This window comes from Leptonotus elevatus, chromosome 19 (genome assembly GCF_054856555.1).
Source record: "Leptonotus elevatus isolate MCC_2025b chromosome 19, RoL_Lele_1.0, whole genome shotgun sequence".
NCBI classification, from domain to species: Eukaryota; Metazoa; Chordata; class Actinopteri; order Syngnathiformes; family Syngnathidae; genus Leptonotus; species Leptonotus elevatus.
In genome coordinates this window covers 5,568,290-5,589,028 of record NC_141257.1, presented here as the reverse complement: position 1 = coordinate 5,589,028, position 20,739 = coordinate 5,568,290, and the positions used below count along the sequence as shown (strand labels likewise).

Here is a 20,739-nt window from a genome sequence, read left to right as displayed (position 1 = left end):
TGCCCCCCCCCCCCCCCCCCCCCACACACACACACACACCTGACCAGCCTGGACTGGTTTCATTGGAGTTTCTCTCTCTCTCTCTCTGCACAATTCTGAATTCTCAGCGAGTGCCCAATGAATAAAAGATGCGTGAGTCACAATGGGAAGACACGGAGGGACAAAAAGATTTGTGTTCCCGCAGCACGAGCCACCACCGGTGCGAGGCGGGCTCCTCTTGACTTGGAGGAGAAAATAAATTTGGCAACATTTAAGCTGACAAATTAAACGCCCGCTTTTGACAATTCAATGAAGGGTTAACATTAATGTGAGTCTTTATTGTAAAAAAAATGTATGCTATCGCGACCTTTTGTCAAACAGGGTACGATAAGTGTTTTTTTCCCCCCCCCGTCACAGTCCTCTAACCTGTTGTATAATTTACGTTAATAAACAGGATCAGTTCTTGAAAAAACATACATATACAGTATTATTTAAGCTTTTAACAAAATATAATGTGTAGTTACTTTTTTATCGCCAGAGTCGATTATCTGCACCGATATTTGGTATTTTGACAATCTGTAAGCCGGTAAAGCTGGTTTCTCACTGAATTTGGGGTTTTCCTCAGGATTCGTACAATGTTGTAAAAGGATGCAAATATTTTAATTATCACAAAGAAGTTTTGAACATGATTGTTGCTCTCTACAAACATCCTGGCAACCTCTTGCAACATTTTACGAATCCTGGGGAAAACCCAAAATTCGCTACGTTAGCAAGCATTCGCCGCGCATGTTGAAAATGTGAAAATTTGTTGTAACAAACCAAGTAAATTTTGACGTTAACATAATCTTCTTTACTGCACATGAATAGCTTATTCAAATATGTTTTTTTTTGCAGTTTAAAATATAACTAAACAATTGACATGTTCTGGACTTTGTATATTAGTCAAGCCGTTCCTTAAATAAGGATGTAACGTGACGCAAAAGAAACAAGAAATGTGTGCTGCGCAGTAAAAAGGTCAATCCTCATTGGTCATTTAAGTGGATAAAACGCAACATAATAAATATTTAAAAAGCAAGAACATGTTGATTATATCGTATTTATTTTTTTCAATTTGTACTGGCTGAGTACGATTCGATTCAATATGGTACGGCTCCGTTCAGGTAGGATGCAATGACGTACATTTGAGAGCTACTGTATATCTTCCCAATAAAAGACGATGCGATGCATATCTCGATATATTTCTCAGTGGAACGATTTGGTTTAATTCAATATAATCCCATCTTTCACATAAAAAAAAGGAATTTCCGGTTCAAAACGTTTTTGTTACACCCCTTTGGCTGTAAATTTATAAAAAAAATAAAAATAAACTGAAGTCAATCTCTCTGTCATTTCCTTTTAGTGCTTTAGTGGAGTCACAATAACGTCATCAAGTGACTGACTTGGCGGTCATATTTCTCTCTCTCTGCTCTCTCATCTCCTTTCTCTCTTTAATTCACACAGTTGATGAATACGTAAAGCCGGGTGTTATTCATAAAAAATGCATCCCTATCAAAAGAATTAGCGCCGTGCATGCAGCGCTCACGACGTGACCGGGCTTTAAAAAAGTACGCCTGCCTGTTGCGCCCATCCCGAGGAGCGCGGGAGTGCCTCACCTGCGCGCAATGAACACATGCTTTATTCAGGTGATGCATCATTCATTTGACGCTCGGGGCCTCAAGTGGATGCAGCTGAGTCATTCGTTGCTGGCGTAAATTAGAGCCTGGCGTCGAGCTGCAGACGGCGAGAGCGCACACCCGGCCAATCAGCGGCTTTTTATCCCTGAAGGCAAAAAAAAAAAAAAACACAAATTATACTACCAGCCCTCCTGTCACAATGCATTTCTTCTGTTTAGCCCAATCTATTCTGTAAAGTACAGTGTTTTTTTACCCCATCATATCACGACGGTGTGTTCCAGGTCCACACGCGATTGGTTAAAAAGCCGCAATATATAAAATGTAAACTTAATGAAATCCTTCTTAGCCTTATTAAAACACTCTTTGGGGCAACGTCTGTTCGCTATATTTCGAAGTAAGCTTTTTTGAATTTCCCTTATCTGTGCAGAGAAAGTGTTTGGGGATTTTTTGAGTTGGGACCTGGAGGAGGTTGCGTCTCACGTGCCTCTCAAGCCCGGCCAGGCTGTTACGCTCAAAGTCGACATTAACGTCAAACTGGACTTCTCTGGCCAGGAGAACTTGTTGCAGGACCTTAATGATGGTAAGGATAAAGAATATATGCTTGTGAGTTTTGTTAAACTGTTGGTCAATATGTTTATCTGCACTATTTTCACATTTCCATTTTTTTTAAAGGGTTATTTTACTGCAACATTGATGCTATGTTTGTAAGCCCATCTTAAGGCTTTTGAATTGCCTGTTAACATTAAGCAGAATTTCCTATGTTTTGCGGTTTGGTTAAATCAGGGTTTCCACGGATCATTAACTCATTTACTCCCAAAAACGTATTTAAACGTATTTATAAGGTTTTTTTTTAATGGTTTTTTTTCCTTAATGCAAGAGCATACAGAAGGCTTTGATGCAGCAGAGCTCGCTTAAAGCAATGGTAGTTGTTACAAAAAATGACCAGCAGGTGACAGCAGAGTATAAGAGATCACCCAGGGCCACGTTGCAACAAGCTCTTTTTGCCAGTGTTTTCAACAGGAACTATTAAACTTAGCTATATTCTAATGCTAATTGCTGCAAAACGGAAACAGATACAAATATACTTTTTTTCCTGATGAAAGAAGAGACTTAGCAATAGAACACAATATTCTGCGGGCCTTGCAAAATCAGTAAAACAGCCGGGAGCAAAGGAGATTGCTTCAGTGAAAATGGCTGGAAGTGAATGAGTTAAAAAGCATTTTAATTCATTAAATGACTTTTTAAATGGCATTAAGAAGCATTAAATGTGATGTCGATTTAGCAATAATAAGTGTGATGAAAATATCTGTAGTTGTGGGGACTGGTGACTTGTAATTTACAATGAACAAAATGGCCTGGAGTGCATGAGTTGCTTCATGTTACAAATACCAATTGATCTGAATTTGAAAAGAAAAATGTAGTTTTCCTTTTACCAACATCCAACATGAAACATTAATGCCACTTAGTGGCAGAAAATTGCTTAAAGGTTGTCTTTTTAACCGTAGCTGTAAATTCATGAATTACTTTCTATGAAATTGTTGTAACAATGACCCATTACCACATTTGTATTTGGTAGCCATATTTGTCCACTTTTATGTTAATTAACAAGAATATGAGAAACTTGAAAAATGTTACTGTACATTTACAATAGGTATAACGTGCGATTAATTTATGATTAATCGCGAGTTAGCTACGGAAATCATGCGATAAATGACGATTAAAAATTATAATAAGTTTATGCCGTACGACGTGAGCATTAAATTAGTTCTACGTTGCATTAAACAAACATAAAATTAGAACCCTGTAAATGCACATCACATAATTCTCCTTTAATTTGTTATAATTCCAAGTTTGTTAATTTTTTTTGGTGTTTTTTTTTATATATAAGAGAAGCTTGTCATGCATGCTTCTTGATGCTATAGTTTTAGTTGAAGCCAATTTGTGGCAATGTATGTCGAGAATTGACTTTTCAATTCCGAATGGCCCTAATTGACTGAAGCTGGCGAAGAGCGGCGGTTGCATTTTCCTTCGCCGCTAACGAGGATCAGGCTGCCTTATTTCACATTCGGCGTAACCGGAGAGAGGTCTTTAAGGTCTCTATGCCTTTATTTCGCAACCCCATATTCTGACTTCCGCTCATGCTCTCCTCTCATTTGTATTCCAAATTTGGAGAGAGGGAAAAAAAAAGGGACCTTCTTCTCTACCTGTGAGCTCACTCATTGTGTTCCTTCCTTTCCATCGTTTTTTTTTTTTTTTTCTCCAAGTTGAAGCTCAAGCTTTCTTTTCCTCCTCGCTCCAGACCGTTCTACCTCCTCCCTTGCGACTGTTGAACCTCTCGCTCTGATAAATATTAATGAGGGACCCATATGGACCGACGCCTGCACCACACCGATTTCGGCTCGGAGCGCACGTGTGTGTGTGTGTGTGTGTGTGCTTTGCAGACGCGGATGACTGACAGAGTAAACACGTACAGCACTTGGTGTTTATCTTCCTTCATGAGGTCATTTCAACGATACCGTTGCACTGTTTTTAATTAGCCGAGCAATAATTCGAGGCCCTGAATAAAGGAGATAAGGCGTGGCACTGCCCAAGTAAGAGGCTCTGAATGCTGTTGTTATGGCGACGCAATTTTCAGTCAACACATTTGATGCTGTTGACCTGACATGTCAATGAAATGGCGTTATTAGTGCTCGGGCGGAATTTTAAACGAACCGGCCCTTAACTGTTGCTTCATATTACAACAGTGGAGGTTCATGACTATAAAAATAGAAGATTATATTTCAATTTTGACCTTCATTGAAGCACAAATTTATGAATAAATGTTTTCAAAACTTTTGATTAGGCTTCAGTCGATTCGACGCTGTTCAACAATGTGATGGCAAGAAAAACAAAAGGGGGCCTCACTTGCTTACCCTGTATTACAGTGAACTCCTGTTTAGCGCATGGGATACGTTACAAATCCACCCACGAGACTTGAAAATCTGCGCTATAGAGTTACCATGAGATCACTATTAGGTGTATGTACAAATATGGTCAATTTCAGAAATTGAGGGAGGGAGGGGACAAAAGGACAAAAACAGTCGACTCGATACCATTCTGACAAAGAGTTGCCACCCGTCCCATTTTTCCCAGAATTTTTTTTCTTTTTTAACCAGCTGTCCCGGGAAAATAAAATGTTCTCCCGGGACACAATTTGTGTCACAATGTCTCGCTCTCGCTCTCGAGGTGCACTTTGGATTACTGTATTTTTTTTGGCTGATCCGAAAAATTATCCGATCCGTGATCACCACTACAAATTACCCAATTTTTGGGGTTGTTTTGTGCAAAACGACAACATTTTGGGGGTTGTTTTATTCAAAATCACCCAATTTTTGGGATTATTTTATACAAAATGTTGACATTTTTAGGGTTTCGTGCGAAACAACCCAGAAAGTTGGGTCACTTTTTTTTTTTTTAAACTCGCGTGTTTTTAGAGTGCACAATGTGGGAACTGTACATACAGCATTATGTCGCCTCAAGATTGAAAGCGTGTTTTTTGTTTTTTTTAGACAATAATGAGTAAAAGGTGGTTAGATATATTTCCGTAAGTCTGAATTGCAGACAGCTGATAGCTGTGTTCTATTGGACCTCAATGCTGCCCAGACTTGCCTGTATACTATAAAATATGACATCTTCCTGTATGTTGCATTCAAAACCACTGGCAACACTGACTCTGCATGCATGCCCCACCTCCCCCATCCCATACTGCCCCCCCCCCCCCCCCCCCCCAACTCCCATGAGGTCGAGCCAAACCAATCGTTGCCTGGTGAAATAAAATGCACCACCAGCAGCGCACCGGTGTGTGAATGTCATCACACACACCAGATATAAAAGAAAAAAATCCTCCAGTCTGCCATGAAATGCTGAGAGATTTGCCTGGCAGTCAAACGGCATTGTGGGACCTTTGCTTGGCGTGAGCTTCAATGCAACAGACGTTCATTCATATTCCAAAGTTAGCGCTATCGCCTTGATTAAATTTGTTTTCAGTCAAAACTAAACACTGTTAATCCCTTTCAAGCATAGGTGGCTTAGACGGCATATGGCTCCAATATACTGACGTAAAGCCGTTTTTGTCTGCAACAAGGGGACCATAGACTGCAAATGTAAAAGACAAAGACGGCAACATAGAGAATTTGCATGAAGCATTTCTCACTGACTTCAAGTCGTAGTTACCTCTGACATTGAGGTCACCTTTAACCTTCTGTTTGTTTGCTCCCTGTTAACAGCGCATGGGTCATTGTGAGCAGTTTAATGTTGACATTTCAAACCCAATATACTTCACATACTTGATAAATTAAAACATTATAAAAAGAATAGTGACAGGAGAAGATCTTTTGCTTTGTTTTGTTGTTGTTTGTTTTTGACGTAGGATTAAAATATTACCGTAAGTATAACATGTAATGTCTTATTTCGCGGAGCTGATCAATGACATCATTGATTGATCGGGCAAATTAAGAAGACATTGCAGCCAATCACGATTTTACATAAAATGCAAAATATTATTAGATCCCGATCCAGCCGATTAGGTAAAGTCTATTCTTAAACAAAGACCTACATATTACAATATACTGTAGAATTTTTCCTTAAAAATGTATGAAATTAATGGCAATTTTCTATTCTTCTAATTTCAGTTTTCTTGATCGCAACATAACCGTCACAAGTACCGATACCTTGAAGTAAATGGAGGACCAAAAACCGCCAAAATAAATGACTACATAAATAATTGAAATAAAGTAAAAATAAAAATGGATATAAAAAATTTAATTAAAAAATTTAATACAAAAAATGGATATAAATGGAATTAAAAACAACAATATATATACACAGTATGTCCCTAAATAAATAAATACAAGTAAAAAAATAAAAAACGAGATTCTAAATTTTTTAACAAATTTAAAAATAAATACAAAAATAAATATATAAATATAAATAAATATCATTTGAATAACATTTCGACCTGACAGCATCTGCAGCATGAAATAAATAAATGTGAGAGCAGAGGGTTTTTATTTATTGATTGATATTTAATTCTATTCATATATTTATTTTTGTATTTATTTCAACATATATTCTTATATTTATTTTAATTTTTGGAATCCTGTTTTTTTATTTATTTTTTATTTAGTTTTACTTGTATAAATTTTTTTGTTTTTATTTCCATGTATATATATTTTTTTAAATTTAACTTTTGAATTATATTTTTTATATCCGTTTTTATTTTCACTTTTATTCATTTATTTTGTCATAGAAGTAAGGCCGCGTATCTGCCCAATGGAAATCCGTCTTAAATAGAGGAAGCCCATATACTGTATGTTTTCAACGTTGTACATTTAATTTTAACAGCTTCTCAGCAACCAAGACACACTATGCAAAATGTGCATGCCCTTGTCGACGAGTTAAATTGGCATGATTGGGTTTAATCACTATTAATGAATTGATTGGCAATGCTTGATCCACATCCCCCCTGTGGGCCCATCAGCTCCAGCATGTGGCTCACGTGTCGAGCTTCTTGTGCGTCACGGCTGCGTCGTGTTAACATTAGCGCTTATTTATAGTCGGGAAAGAGAGCTGAAATGACTGATTGTCGTGCTATATCGGGGCTGGTAACTAATCATAACTCTTCTATTTGTATGCGCATATGGAGGAGGTTAATTGATCTGCCTGATACTGTTTTTTTTTTTCTGTTTTTTTTTGCCCGGTATACCTGATGTCCTTTGTCAGCCGAGGCAGACGGGGCCACATTAGACAAAGAACACAGTCAGGATAGAACATTCGACGCAGGCTGAGCCTCGCCGATATATCCCCAAATGAGTTTATCCCTCACTTTGGCCGCGCCTTGAAACGACAACATCATAACTCAAGACCCGACGGGAGTGATGTCATCACTCGCGACAAATGGGCCTTGACTCGCTGGGAGCTTTATCATGTTAAATGCTATGAGTGTCGGACCTAATGACAGCGTCGGAGCCCCTCATATGATGTGCTGATGGTCCACGTGGAGGTGCATGGAAGACGGCAGCTCCACTCTCGGGTGCACCTTCCACCGCAGTAAATAAGCATCCACGCCATACACTGCTAGAAGGACTCAAACGGAAAACGATGGGCGAGGTGTTCTGTTCTGCTGTTCTTTTTTTGTCTTTACATCTTACTTACAATACTTTACTGCTGGCAGCAACTGCAATCTCACACTCCTGCTGATGGGTTATTGTTGCTAGCTTCCCAAAAAATGTCCACAGCCCTGGCGTATATCTTGGATATATCTGCCCCATCGGTGATTTATTTCTTGAACGTACCTTTTGGTTTAAATCGGCCCATGACCAAGTTTGTAGCTCAATTTATTGGGGATAGTACCAAGACTAGGGTACTAGGGAGATCAGGTTCATATTTAAAATTTTAGTCCAAGTTAAATTTCATATAATAATCATAACATCCGTTATATCTAATGTCATTTCACACTATTATTTATTTTCAGTATTATTTATTCCATATTTTCGATGACAAAATTCACTCATTCAGCAAATTCAATAACTGCGTTCAGGATTATACTGCATTATTAAATACAACAATTACATCCAATGTCACAGATTTTTCGAAGTCAACAATAGTCCAGTGGGCTGTGGTTAAAGCAAAAGAGAGACCAGGGTTCGAATCTTTCTTCGGGCAGAATTTAGTATAACTTCAATTTCGTATCATATTCGTTGTCTAATCATTTAAAGTAGCACTAAGGAACTTTTTAACTTTAATAAAATATTTTCATAACTCTTCTGATGAGACATCGACTTAAAATTTGTTGAATTGTACCTTTAACATGGCTTGAGAGGGTCTGTATCATTTTTACAGGCACTAAGCAACTTTGAGTAGGATGGTAGGGAACACTGCCACAAAAAAAAAAAAATACAAATGTGCTGACTACTTTAAGGCATACGTCACTTCCCCCTTTCCCCATTCGTTACAAAGAAGGAAGTCAATTTGAATGTCACCGCACAATTACTGCTTTCCTGACAGAAGCTGCAAAACAACTGAAAAGTTTTGTCTGGGGAAACTAAAAAGAAAAATGTAAAATGAAAGCTACCCGGATAAAATCAAGGATCAACAATGGCCCAGCTTTCACTCGCTGCCGTGAGCTAAAAAAACGACACAATACGCTTGTCCTCATGGGAAATGTGGTCTTCCTTCAGGTATAACATTACCACTTTTGTCTATATGGCGCCGCCATAATCAACGTAAACTGGAAGTTCCTTAGTGTTGCTTTAACATCCATTACAGTATATTAAATGTCATTTCATATTATTATGACGCATTCCTTATGAATTCAAATATTAGCATTCACACGCAATTTCGACACAAATTGCACATCTAGTTACATATTGTAGTTGTCTGGAACGTATCCCTGCGGGGTTCGTTGCATTTCTTAATAGTAGAACAGTGCTGCTTTCTTTCTCCTCTGCACTAAGCACAAGCTGCCTTCTACACAAATGCTGAGCTCACACAATTCTCCAGAACAAGACTGATACTGATCGGAAGCGGGGTGCAACCAAGGCGGTTATTGCGAGCGTGCCACCGTTAATCTGACCATCCATTACTCACATGGCATGGGACACGGAGAGTCATGTGTGCTTGAACAGGCTACACACCACAAAGCGTGAAAGTGTCTGTGTTATTGCTTGTTATACTCCGGCCGTGCCTTGACGGGATTGGGTGAATTGGGTAATGCTTCAAGCGGCTCAACAGGAAGTTGAGGCCACACAGCCTCAATGACAGTTGTTTTGAAATCTTATATAGGGTGTTTCAAAAATCAATATACACTTCTTTTTTTATTTAGTTATTCCTATTCTTTGTTTTTCTTCAACAGAATATTATTCCTCCCACTTTTTTGACATGCATCTACTTCCACATAATTCATTGGATTCACATCATTCCAATTTCAACATGTTCTATATATATCCATGCCGTGGTGTGCGGTACCAATTTTTTTCCATTCATAAAAAGAAACTTTTTTCCAAAATTTAAAATAATTCTACCCCTCAAAAATCCCTATTTATTCCCAAAGGCACTTTCAACATGACACATTTACATCATTCCAATTAAAATTCAAAACGTTAAAAAATTCACACATCATAAAAAATTTCACATATTTCACTGTAATAAAAAGAAAATCATATTTTCTCTTATTCATCTCTATTCAACATGTATTTACACAATTTTCAATACACTACAAAAATTCATGCTATTCAGGGCTACTAGTTTTCACATGCCAAAAATTCAAAATTTTCACAAAAATCTTTAATTTCCACCTGAAATTGACTATTAATTCCCAAAGGCACAATCAACAGATTCAAATGGTTCCTATTTGAAATTTAAATCATTCAACATGTTCAATTCACCTTGAGAACATGCCAAAAAATCCCACTTACAAAAATTTAACATTTTCACCATTAAAATACCCTTAAATAAATTCAAAATTTATGATTTTTTTTTTACTTTCCTCTATTTCTACATGTTTTGACCGGTTCAAGCCCTTAAACTGTTCATCTTCTAATGATGTGTCCAAAATATTATAGATACACCCCAGATTCATGTGTGTAGGCCTCCTCAATGGGGCGGCTATACTGGCCAAAACATTGGGTACACCCCGGATTGTTGTCTGTGGGTGGTGTCCCCATTGGGCGGCCATGTTGGCCAAAACATGAGGTACACCCAATTTCTTGTGTGTGTGTGTGTGTGTGTGTGTGTTCCCAATGGGGCTGCCGTTTGAAAAGCTTTATGGCTGTCACACTGCTCCACTCCAACATGCATTTTTAATGTATTTTACTTTACATATTTTACTTTCATGCATAGTCGAATTGTTCATGTTATAGTTAACATTTAAGGTAGAAAAGCTTCACTATCGTGGTCTCTCGTCAGAAAGCTCCGCCACGTCGACTTTTATATCCACTGCAAATAAACGACCCAAGCCGCAGGTGCCAGATTAAATAAAGAAACAGAAGATGAGTTGATGCTATTTCTAACTCCTATTTCAGCTTCTTCCATCAATCTGTTCCACATTACTGCGTTGCATTGCAAACTTAGGTGTTTATGCTGTCATGGTAAATTTTGTTCCATCTAAATCTAGCAGTTATGCTTTAATTATCACTCTGAGAACGTGAGAAAAAAAAACAACAACTTCCAATTGGTTGTGTTACACCAAGCTGTGCTTATTCTAATTCATCCAAAGCCTTTTTGCCAACAAAGCCAAGTCGCTTTGTTTCCTCCGCCCTGCGGGGAAAACAGCACAGCGCTGTGCTCTGCTGACGTCACGGGCGCATTGCTATGTGAGACTTGTCGGCTCGGGGTTCTTTTGACCATAGAGTGCGTTGAAAGCAGCAGCCGTAGTATTACAGCTGCTCCCGCCGTGTCTGCACTTGGACTTCAAGGTCGCCGTAAATTTACACAATTAACAAATGCACAAGGTCGTCTGGTAAATTTGAGGAAAGCAAAGATTTGCACAGGTCAAAAGTGTGCGCGCTAATCAAGGATACTCAAACAATGAACTGCAAAAATGATCTCGCAGACTGCTGATATTTAACTTTGTGAATGTTCTTCTTTCCCCCGATGCTACGCTTGCCTCCGATTACAAATAACCTTGCTACTTTCGCTGACGCCGCATTGCTTTATTATTTTTTTTCCTTTCCTTTTTTGAATTTTCAGATGGAATCAGTGTGACAGGCCTGCCAATCTCCAGTCCTTTGCGTCAAGTCCTCAAGCCCAGGCCCGAGAGCAAATCTGTCAGCGGCGAGTCCGGCAAGGGGGAGTACAGTCATATTAAGGTAAATACACCACGCAAGCCTTTTGTGAAACGCACAGATCCATAAAAAAAAAGGATGACAGCAGTCGTTCTCTTTTATACGTCTTATTTACAACTGGAGCAATACATGCCACCAAGCTGCAGCGAAGTCGCATTTACCCATGAATGGACCACGTTGTGTCTGCAGATAAACAGAGTTCAGGCAAAGTGCAAAAGGGGGGGTACAGTGTGTGACAGGAGAGGAAAAGTTGGACAGGCGGGATAGAATGGCAATTAACTGAAGTGATGTGATCTACACTGGGGATGATTTTCTGGATGTCAGAAGGGAAGAGAAGAGACACGTCTACCTGCTGCGGGTCACCCGCAGTCTTGACAACTGCAATTTTGGTGGCTTGCCCTGGGAAAAAAGAAAAGAAAAAAAAAGTGTATTTTCCTCTCTTCAGAGCAGAACAGAACATGACACTCAGATGCTCTCATACAAGGTTTCAGTCGGTATTGTTGGCTTGAGATCACCAAGGTTGCTTGCTCTTGCATCTTGCTCTTGTTTGTGTTTTAGGTTAACATAAAATGATTTACTTGTTTGCATGACTTAGTAGGTTCCAATAATTGTTGTTAATTAATGTTTTTATAAAAAAAAAAAATTATAATCTTGGGCGCACACCCCCAGACTCATACTGACCTGTTGCTACCTCAGAAAAGCCCCGTCTTCATAATGAAGTGTTACTGCTAACAGTAAATGTGAGCACTTTTATTTTTTTACAAGGGCGCAGGTTTGTGCCCATGAGTTCACAACAAATGACTGACAGGTCGCAAGTCACACCTTCGTATATATATATGCAAAAGATTTGAGACAATCATATTCCGTTCACGGTTCATTTTAGGTTCATTCTGAAATTTTACCCCCAGAAAACCGACTCGTACTGACTCACGGTGTCTAATCAGCATCTTGATATCTCACACCTGTGAGGTGGGATGGATTATCTCGGCAAAGGAGAAGTGCTCGCAGATTTAGACTGGTTTGTGAACAATATTTGAGAGAAATGGTAATATTGTGTATGTGGGAGAAGTTTTAGATCTTTGAGTTTATTTCATAAAAAATGGGAGCAAAAACAAAAGTAATGCATATATATATATATATATATATATATATATATATATATATATATATATATATATATATATATATATATATATATATATATATATATATTACAATTTGAAGTAGTTCCCCGACATCTTGATATACATTTTTTTCTATCGTTTTGTCCATTTTTGGGTCATTGCATGTTTTAAGATGCAGTCTTGTCTCACCGAGTAGGGCTTTTGTTGCTATGACGACCAGTGCAGATCTATCTTTGAATGGGACAAGACTGAGTAAATAGCACACAAGTACTCACTGTACGACTCCTACCGGAGCGTAAATGTATTGTTCCCTCAAAATAACTTTTAAAGTACAGCCATTAAACCCCTGGCAACAAAAGTGAGTGCACCCTTAAGTGAAAATACCAATTGATGACTGTATTTTGACATACTGTATGTATGTACTTTAAGTCATTTTCTCTTCATACAGTGGAGGGGTCTGCTCACTCAAGCTGGAGCAGAATGTACTGTACGGTCCATTTATTTTGAGTTTCCTACTGCATGACTCATACTTGCTATTTTTTTTTCAAGAAGTTTGGCTGAGGCATCTCACACTGTTCGCCACATCCCCGGGAAAACCTTCCAAACAAACCGTAGCCGTGTTTCCCATGTTTACTGAGCCGCGTTCTTCTCGCTGACCTTTTTGCCGCTCAATCACTGTGACATTTTTTGCCAAAGAGTGCCAAAGATGGGTAGAATTGGGAAAAATGCGCTGCGCCCAGTTGAAGCACATCCCTTGCTCACCTCCCGCAGCTCTGATGGAATCAGATTGTGTCTGCAATGAGTGCTGAGCCTTTTGTTATCTCCCGAGTGCCGTGCTGATTGCCCACATGACTGAAATGGCAGCTCTAAAAGTTTTTTTATTTTTTTCTTCTGCCTGGAGGGGGGGATCTGGAACGCCAGCATCCTCTGCTGTGGGGATGCGTTGAGGGTAACTTGACTGGCGGGCTGGGAATAAGAGAAAATAAAAAGAAATCTCACCTGTTTAATGCGCCATAATGTGGGACCTGTTCCTTCAATGAGTCTTCATATGATTTTAGTGGGAAGATGATGCCATAGAGACACGAGGCAAAAATGTACACTCCCCCCCCCCCCCCCCCCCCGCCCCAAGAGCCAATTATGTTTAATATGTCTACGTTGCTGCCAAGATGCATCCAAGGCAATTCTATGTCCTGAGGATCGTGTCTTGTTACTGCATTGCAGATATGGCTTGTGAGTGCGTGTAGGTGCATGTTCCGATTCTGAGAAAGTTATATGAAGCAGTCAGCCTCCTCCTACCTGCATCAGTGGACCTGCAATACACTTTCTTTCTTTTTTTTATAGATAAAACTGTCCCATTAATGGAATGATTTGCAAGATATAATTATATATATTTTTTTATCAACTATTAAAGTAAAATAGAATTTAAAACCTAAATCAACAACTTTTTTTAGTTCTTTTTGTGTATTTTGCTTTTGGTGTAGTTGCTCTGCCGTCGCTGTCTTATCACCTTTGCGGTATGACAAAGTCTGCAGTCGGCGATAATTGGGACATTGTTGTACAAACTAATCCAGAAGCAACATTGCAAGATAATAGTAATTAGTTATGCACAATGTGTGACTTTTTGCAAAACAAACACAGCAGAGATAGTGAACGACAGACGCAGAAAGGAATTCAGGACCGTAATGTGGAGCCACATCCAAATAACATAACACATTTCACAGACATTAAAAGACAAAACGGCATATTACCTAAGTGTACATTTGAATGATTGCATATAGGCCAGAGTAATAAATAAAATAAATAGGACAAAATTAATAAAAGTTACAAATCCAAAAGTATCAAGTTATTAACTCATTTGCTCCCAAAAACATATAAAAAGTTCCATTTTAAATATTGCCATGGTCGTTTTTTGTTTTTTTATGCTAGAGCTTTGATGCAGCCTCTGACCTGAAGAGGCCGCTTAAAGCGATGGTAGTTATTACAAAAATGACCAGCAGATGGCAGCAGAGTATAATAGATCAACCCGGGCCATGTTGCAACAAGCTCTTTTCAACAGGTTTGTGAATAATGATGTAACTTGGCTATATTCTAATGCTAATTGCTGCAAAACAAATGTACTCTTTTTTTTCCTGATGAAATAATAATCTTTCTTTTGGTAGGTTCCATTTTTTTGCTAGGAATAGAACACCAAATTCTGTGGGCCTTGCAAAATCAGTCAAAATCCAGTGAAATAGCCGGGAGCGAAGGGGTTTGCTTCAGTGAAGATTGCTGGGAGTGAATGAGTTAAAGTATACCTTTTTAATGTGCCTGCTGTCATGCTTTTTCTTGCACAATTCTCCAAATGAGACAAAGCTTCAACTTGTCATTCCCAGTTTACATCATTCTAAAACTGGCCCATAAAACAAAAGAGAATGAAACATTGTATATTGAATCACCAAAATATTTAACCAAGCCTCTTAAAAAAGTCCGCTTTATGCTAATGTATAATATGAAAAGGTCCTTTACGTATGGAGTAATGAGAGCCTCGCAAAGCGCAAACATCACTGTTTGCACGGACCATTCAGAGTATGTCATCGCAATATTGTAAATTGTGACTCTCAGAGGTTAGGCTTAACGTGAAAAATGCCACAGAGAAATCAATGTATTCAAATGAGGCGGCCTTGGTGAGCAGCAACGTAAGCCGGTGTGGCTTCACTCCTCCCGACGGCGAGTAAGCAGCGGTGTGTGGTTGAAATTAACTCCCACAAATTGAACTCTGGAATTTTAACACTTCAAATTGTGACTTACTGTCACCTTTTTTTTTCTGATTTTGGCCATGTGATATTCGCAAACTGAGCTGTGATTGGTCGTTTCTTGAGCCCTGAGCAAATGTGGAAAAATTGATAGATTGGGATTGATAAAAACGGGGAGATTTTGCTACCTAATTCATATTCCACAAACACAATATTAATCAGAGTCCCATGTTTAGAATAGTCGGGCTGTATACAACATATCACTGTAAAGAAAATCTTTAACTTGACTTGCCCGTTAAATTCAGATTTATCCATATACAGTACAGTACTGTAAAAACCCAATAACAACAATCGCCCCCCCAAAAAAAATCTGCAGTATGGTGGGGGGTAACTATGGACTGTAAAATAGTGGGGGTTCAGTATTTGTCATTTGACAATCTGTTGCACAACCTTAAAACCAACATTGAGTTTTTCAAATCACAGTAACATTACAGTGAACGTTTGTTTGCAGCAATTATCGGCTATTTGATTGAAATTGCCTGCTGCCGCCGCTGTTGGCTTTCAGCTTAATGAGAAGCGGACCATTATCTCGTTTCCAAACCAGATGGCCAGAATGGATCTGATTTTGCTGTATTTGTACGTTTGTCACGACCACAGAAAACATCTGCATGGGATCTGAATACGACACGTGTCCTATGGGTTGTGTTGGGCAGAGCTTCTTTAGCGCTAATCACATTGTGTGAAGAAAAAAAAAAAAAAAAAGGAGGGAGGGACGTCTTCGTCCCCCCGCCTGCCTTCCAGCCAGCCCGAGTGCTATTTTTAGCCGGCGAGTGCCGCAGACGGCGCTTCAGCTCCCCGATCCCAGCTTGTGATACCGATATTTATAACTGCCACAGCTGTCTGCCCAAATGTGATCCTCCATCTTAGCGAGCAAATGACGTTTTCTTTCTTGGCTCAGGATTAACCCCACCACCCCCACCCCCACCCCCACCCCCCGTCCTTTGGCTTGCTTATCGTCATCATCAGGTGTAGTTTTGACTTTGAAAGAGCTTCTGCTTTTCAAGGTGGCACTTTCCTCTCTGGCTGCTCATACAGTATGTAGCTTAGTGACGGCTTCCACATTTTCAATCCCTTTTATATTGCTTTTTCTCCCCAATATAGCTCACGTCTTACTTGTCGCTTGCTTACACCGTAGAGCAGCGCTTCCTTTTATTGAGCCAAGGCACATATCGCAGGCGTCGGGCCGGAACCTTGTACCTCCAAAATCGTCACTTTTTTTAAGAGACTCTTAATATTCATTAATAATTTGTAAAAAAAATGACACCCATACATGTGAACTGAGCAATTTTGAAAACATACGAAACTTAGCAAATTGTGACTTATGAGGTTTCGGCCCGACGTCAGATTGGGGCCCCAGACCATGTCATTAATAATTAAAATCTGTTTGTAATTGATGCACACTCCTCCACCAAAAGGTTTATAAATGTATTTAGATGCCTCAAGGTGGAGGCAAATCACTACTTTTATCTTAGATGTGGCAGAGACCTTTTTTAAATGAAGCTTTTTCCCTCACATCAACCTAGTTCCTTGGCTCTGAGATGCTTCAAGATGGCGCTGAAGCATTATACTTAAAAAAATAAATAAATAAAAATAAAATAAAAAATCACAAATAGGTGAGTCATTGAGTAGCGAGTCATTATTTGAATAATGGGGGAATAACTATCAGAATTTTTATTTGGAAATCAAAATCCTTATCTGTAATCTATTATTTGGTGATATGAATTGGAACAGGTGGATACACAGGTTAAACGTACCTTCTGCCATCAATTGGAAGAACTTTTAATTGTTCTGTTTGTCACTATGCATTGCTGGCATAGTTAGAGGAACCAAAGATACATTATTTGTTGTAAATACTACTACGTGATTTTTGGATCATTTCCCGCAGAATTCGCCACATTTTTTTTCCTGGAAAAATAAATCCGTGTATCACTTGAGCTCTTATATTCCTTTTAAAATTTCAAACACATGACCCCTTTAGGCACAGTTTCAAGGCTTTAATCATGCTTTTAATAAGTAACACTTAATCCTTAAATCTGCTTTTCAGTGTTTGTGAAGAATTAGTCATTTGTGTTTTGCAATTTAGCATTACCAGTATGGGAGTGAGCAGAACCCTAAGCATTGCATTCTGAACTAGCATAGTTAATTTTTCCCAGTTCTCATACTCATATTAATTGAATAAGAATTGTTAAATTTCATAGAATTGGTCTTAAATTTGGCCCTCAAACAACAGACCAAATCCCTCAGTGGGTGTAGGGAGACAACAAACAATGTTTAAACATTTATCAGCAGTGAAATCAATACAGGATACTGCTATGAGATCAAGTTTCAACCAGATGTATAATTTTGTTATTAGCAAAATAAGACCTGATCTGATACAACTAGACAAAAGGTTGTGCCATTAAAATATATATTTGCCCCTCTTTTAAAGAATACCTACCTGCCATCAAAAAATGTCAGTTGCTCACTGGACACCCCTAACACTTAAATTGATCTTAAAATGGAACAACATTTCAAAACCAAAGAAGAAGATCTGTTGTTGTTGCTTCATCCCGTGATTAGGATTTTGAGGGTGCTTTTGCAATGCAGCTGTTGTTTCACGAATCATGTAGAGACATTGTGGACACGGTCCAGCGAAAAAAAGAAAGCAATTGCACAGGGGAAAAAAAACAAAAAAACACTCCACAGGTTGTGAATGGGCTCAATGATTTCGCATTATTTATGAAATTGCTTTGCAGCAACTGTGCGCTCGCTACCATCGAGACAACCCCCCCCCCCAGAAAAGACATGAAGCATTGCAAAAAGTTTTAAAGCCTTATCAGAGTTCCTCAGTGTGGTTCTATATTATGCTACCGCCTCGCTGTCCTTCTCCATCCCAAGTTGCTGACAAACGCCTCCTTCAGTGAAAGATTTGGCCTTATTTAACACAACTGTCTCCACCGACGCCTTGGGGGGACAACACAGGGACTAAATAAACCATCCATCCTCTTGTGGCGGCGAGCTCGGCGCAGCGCGCGGCAATCTGTCAAACCGCGGCTATTTTTAGCCCTCGCCGTCAGGTCTTGGAAAGTTTACTGCTGCCGAGCGGGCCCGCGCTTTGCCCGGAAATGCGAGTCGGGGTAATTGAGACTAATTGAAAGGCGTCGTCATCATCGGCGGGGTCGTGGCTTCCACACGCTCGGCGCTATGATTCCCATAAGCCACTTTATTACCTCTGCCAAGGAGCTTTTTGTTCAACAAGTGACGTTTTTTTAGCCGGAATGCAAATTATCTTGTTCTTGCTTTGATAATGAACAGTACTTCCCCACATATTTATGGTTCATTATTAAAAAAAATCTCCTACTCACATGTTAAGTAGCTGAAAATATCAACTTTTGCATTTGTGACTTTTTTTTATTTTATTTTTTAAAGCACCACAAAATATTTTCTAAAATTGGTGTCAAGGAAATATGTCAACTGAGAGCCAAGTAGTTTCCTGCAGGTTTAGGATGTTTCCCTTCTCCAACACAGCTGATATATGATCAATTCATCAGCAAGCTCTGCATAAGCCTGATAACGATCCTGTTGATTGGAACCAGCTGCGTTGGAGCAGGGAAACATCCCAAATCTGCAGGACTCCGGCCCTCAAGGGTCCGAGTTTGCCCACCACTGCTTTAAACTGTTCCTCAACGTGAATGGTTTTGATTGGCAACCAGTCCTTGGTTGGCTCCTCAAACCTTCCGGGACAAGCACTGTAGAAAAAAAGGATGAATTGATATCCTTGGGTGTGTTTGAAGGCGTCAAAAGGAAGGCGTCAAACGCCATCCGTGCCGCTTCTCCCTTCACCACTTTATCAGTACGCTGCAGCCTGTAAGACGAGGTTGCCTCAACATAAAGCACATCACGTCACGCGGCGGCGATAAACGACGACAGGCCATGAGTGAGTTAAAACGAGAGGACGTATGAGACGCGAGGTGCGAGGAACCCATCACCGAGAAGCTTCTGATTATGGAATCCCTCTGGGGGGGGATCGGGACGTTGGCAGACTTCAGCTTGTCACAAGACGCTCGCTCCACGTGACGCGTTTTACGGAAACCGCGTTAGCTTTCATGCCTCGTCCAACAATTTGCTCTCTTGTATCCCGAGTCGTTGTTTGACAACGTACTTAATTATAGGCCTCTTTTCATTTTTCGTTATTCCACTTGATGATAATTGCGGTGTATTAATCACTCCACTGCATTTTCTTTTGACTGCAAATCTGGAGTGGCTTCCTGCAGGAGTCGCACTTCCACTTCGATTGTCAAATGAAACCTTTCGTGATACAATAAAAGGAAGAGTTGCTAAATCTTTGAGCGGATTCCAAAAATGGTGCACTTGATTTCCTCGGTGAGTCAGCAAACCTGTTGGCTCGCTTTGTCCTAACCGCATTGGCGGAGAGTCAGAGAAGCATTTTCCATCAAATTCATAAAGCGTACTCGCAGGGTGGGGGGCGGTTGGCGGGGGGGGGAGGTTTCATCCTGGCAAGACCAAAGTTACAGTCCTGTTAGGAATTGGGATATTTCCAGTTGGAGAGTTTTTGTTTCTGGACATCTCGTTTTTTCATCGTACCTGCACCTGTAGGAAGCCAATAACATCTTGTTTTATGTGTTGGCGTGCCTCCGTTTGGCGCCGTGTGTCTCGTTCGTTGCACCTGACGGCTATCATGGACCCTTTTGTTCCCCCGCTCATTGTCTTGTCTTAAACTTGCTCCTTGTTGTCTCGTTATTAGCTCGGCTGGAAGTCTCCGCCATTTCATACTATGAGTAGTTTAAAGTATTTGTCTTCAATCCCTCTTCATTTAGCACAGCCTATCCTTTCTGTTTTTGTCATTTTATTGGTTTACCACTGCGTTTTAAAACTTTTTGACCAAGGACACACTTATATTCCCATTAACAACTAAAGTAAAGGAAGTGCATTTTATAGGACTCAAAAGTGTTTCATGTAGAAAAAAAATAGTGTTATAGTTCTGTAATAATACACTTTTTGCTCTTTGAAAAACAAACAAACATTCATACAGCTTTTGTGGTGATGCATTTGCAGACCCCCAAGCTTTGGCTCACGGACCCTCTGGGGTTCCCAGAGCTCAGTTTTAGAACCACTGGTTTACTACAACTTTTACTGCACTTGTTTTCATCTGCTCACCTTCAACATACCGACTGCACATTCCCTCTTAAGCACACAGCTACTAAATTTTTATCTGTCCTCGTAAACACGGAGGAAAAAAAGCGGGCGGCACACATTTGCACCCGTTGACCTGCCGCGGCTTCTGTAATGCCTAACCTTTTGTATTGCACAACAGGCCACTCTTAGCGAGACAGATTTAAACATCTTTTTG

General features: G+C 39.6%; 1 protein-coding gene across 4 annotated transcripts in view; it reads left to right on the top strand.

The window, feature by feature from the left end:
* The window catches only part of trappc9 (trafficking protein particle complex subunit 9), a 123,560-nt gene that overhangs the window by 35,000 nt on the left and 67,821 nt on the right, over positions 1 to 20,739 (top strand). For all 4 annotated transcript variants that reach the window (XM_086063349.1, XM_086063348.1, XM_086063347.1 and 1 more), the window contains 2 exons: positions 2,080 to 2,232; positions 11,379 to 11,497. In XM_086063349.1, coding sequence (XP_085919475.1) covers positions 2,080 to 2,232; positions 11,379 to 11,497 — 272 coding nt within the window. The remainder of the gene's footprint in view (positions 1 to 2,079; positions 2,233 to 11,378; positions 11,498 to 20,739) is intronic.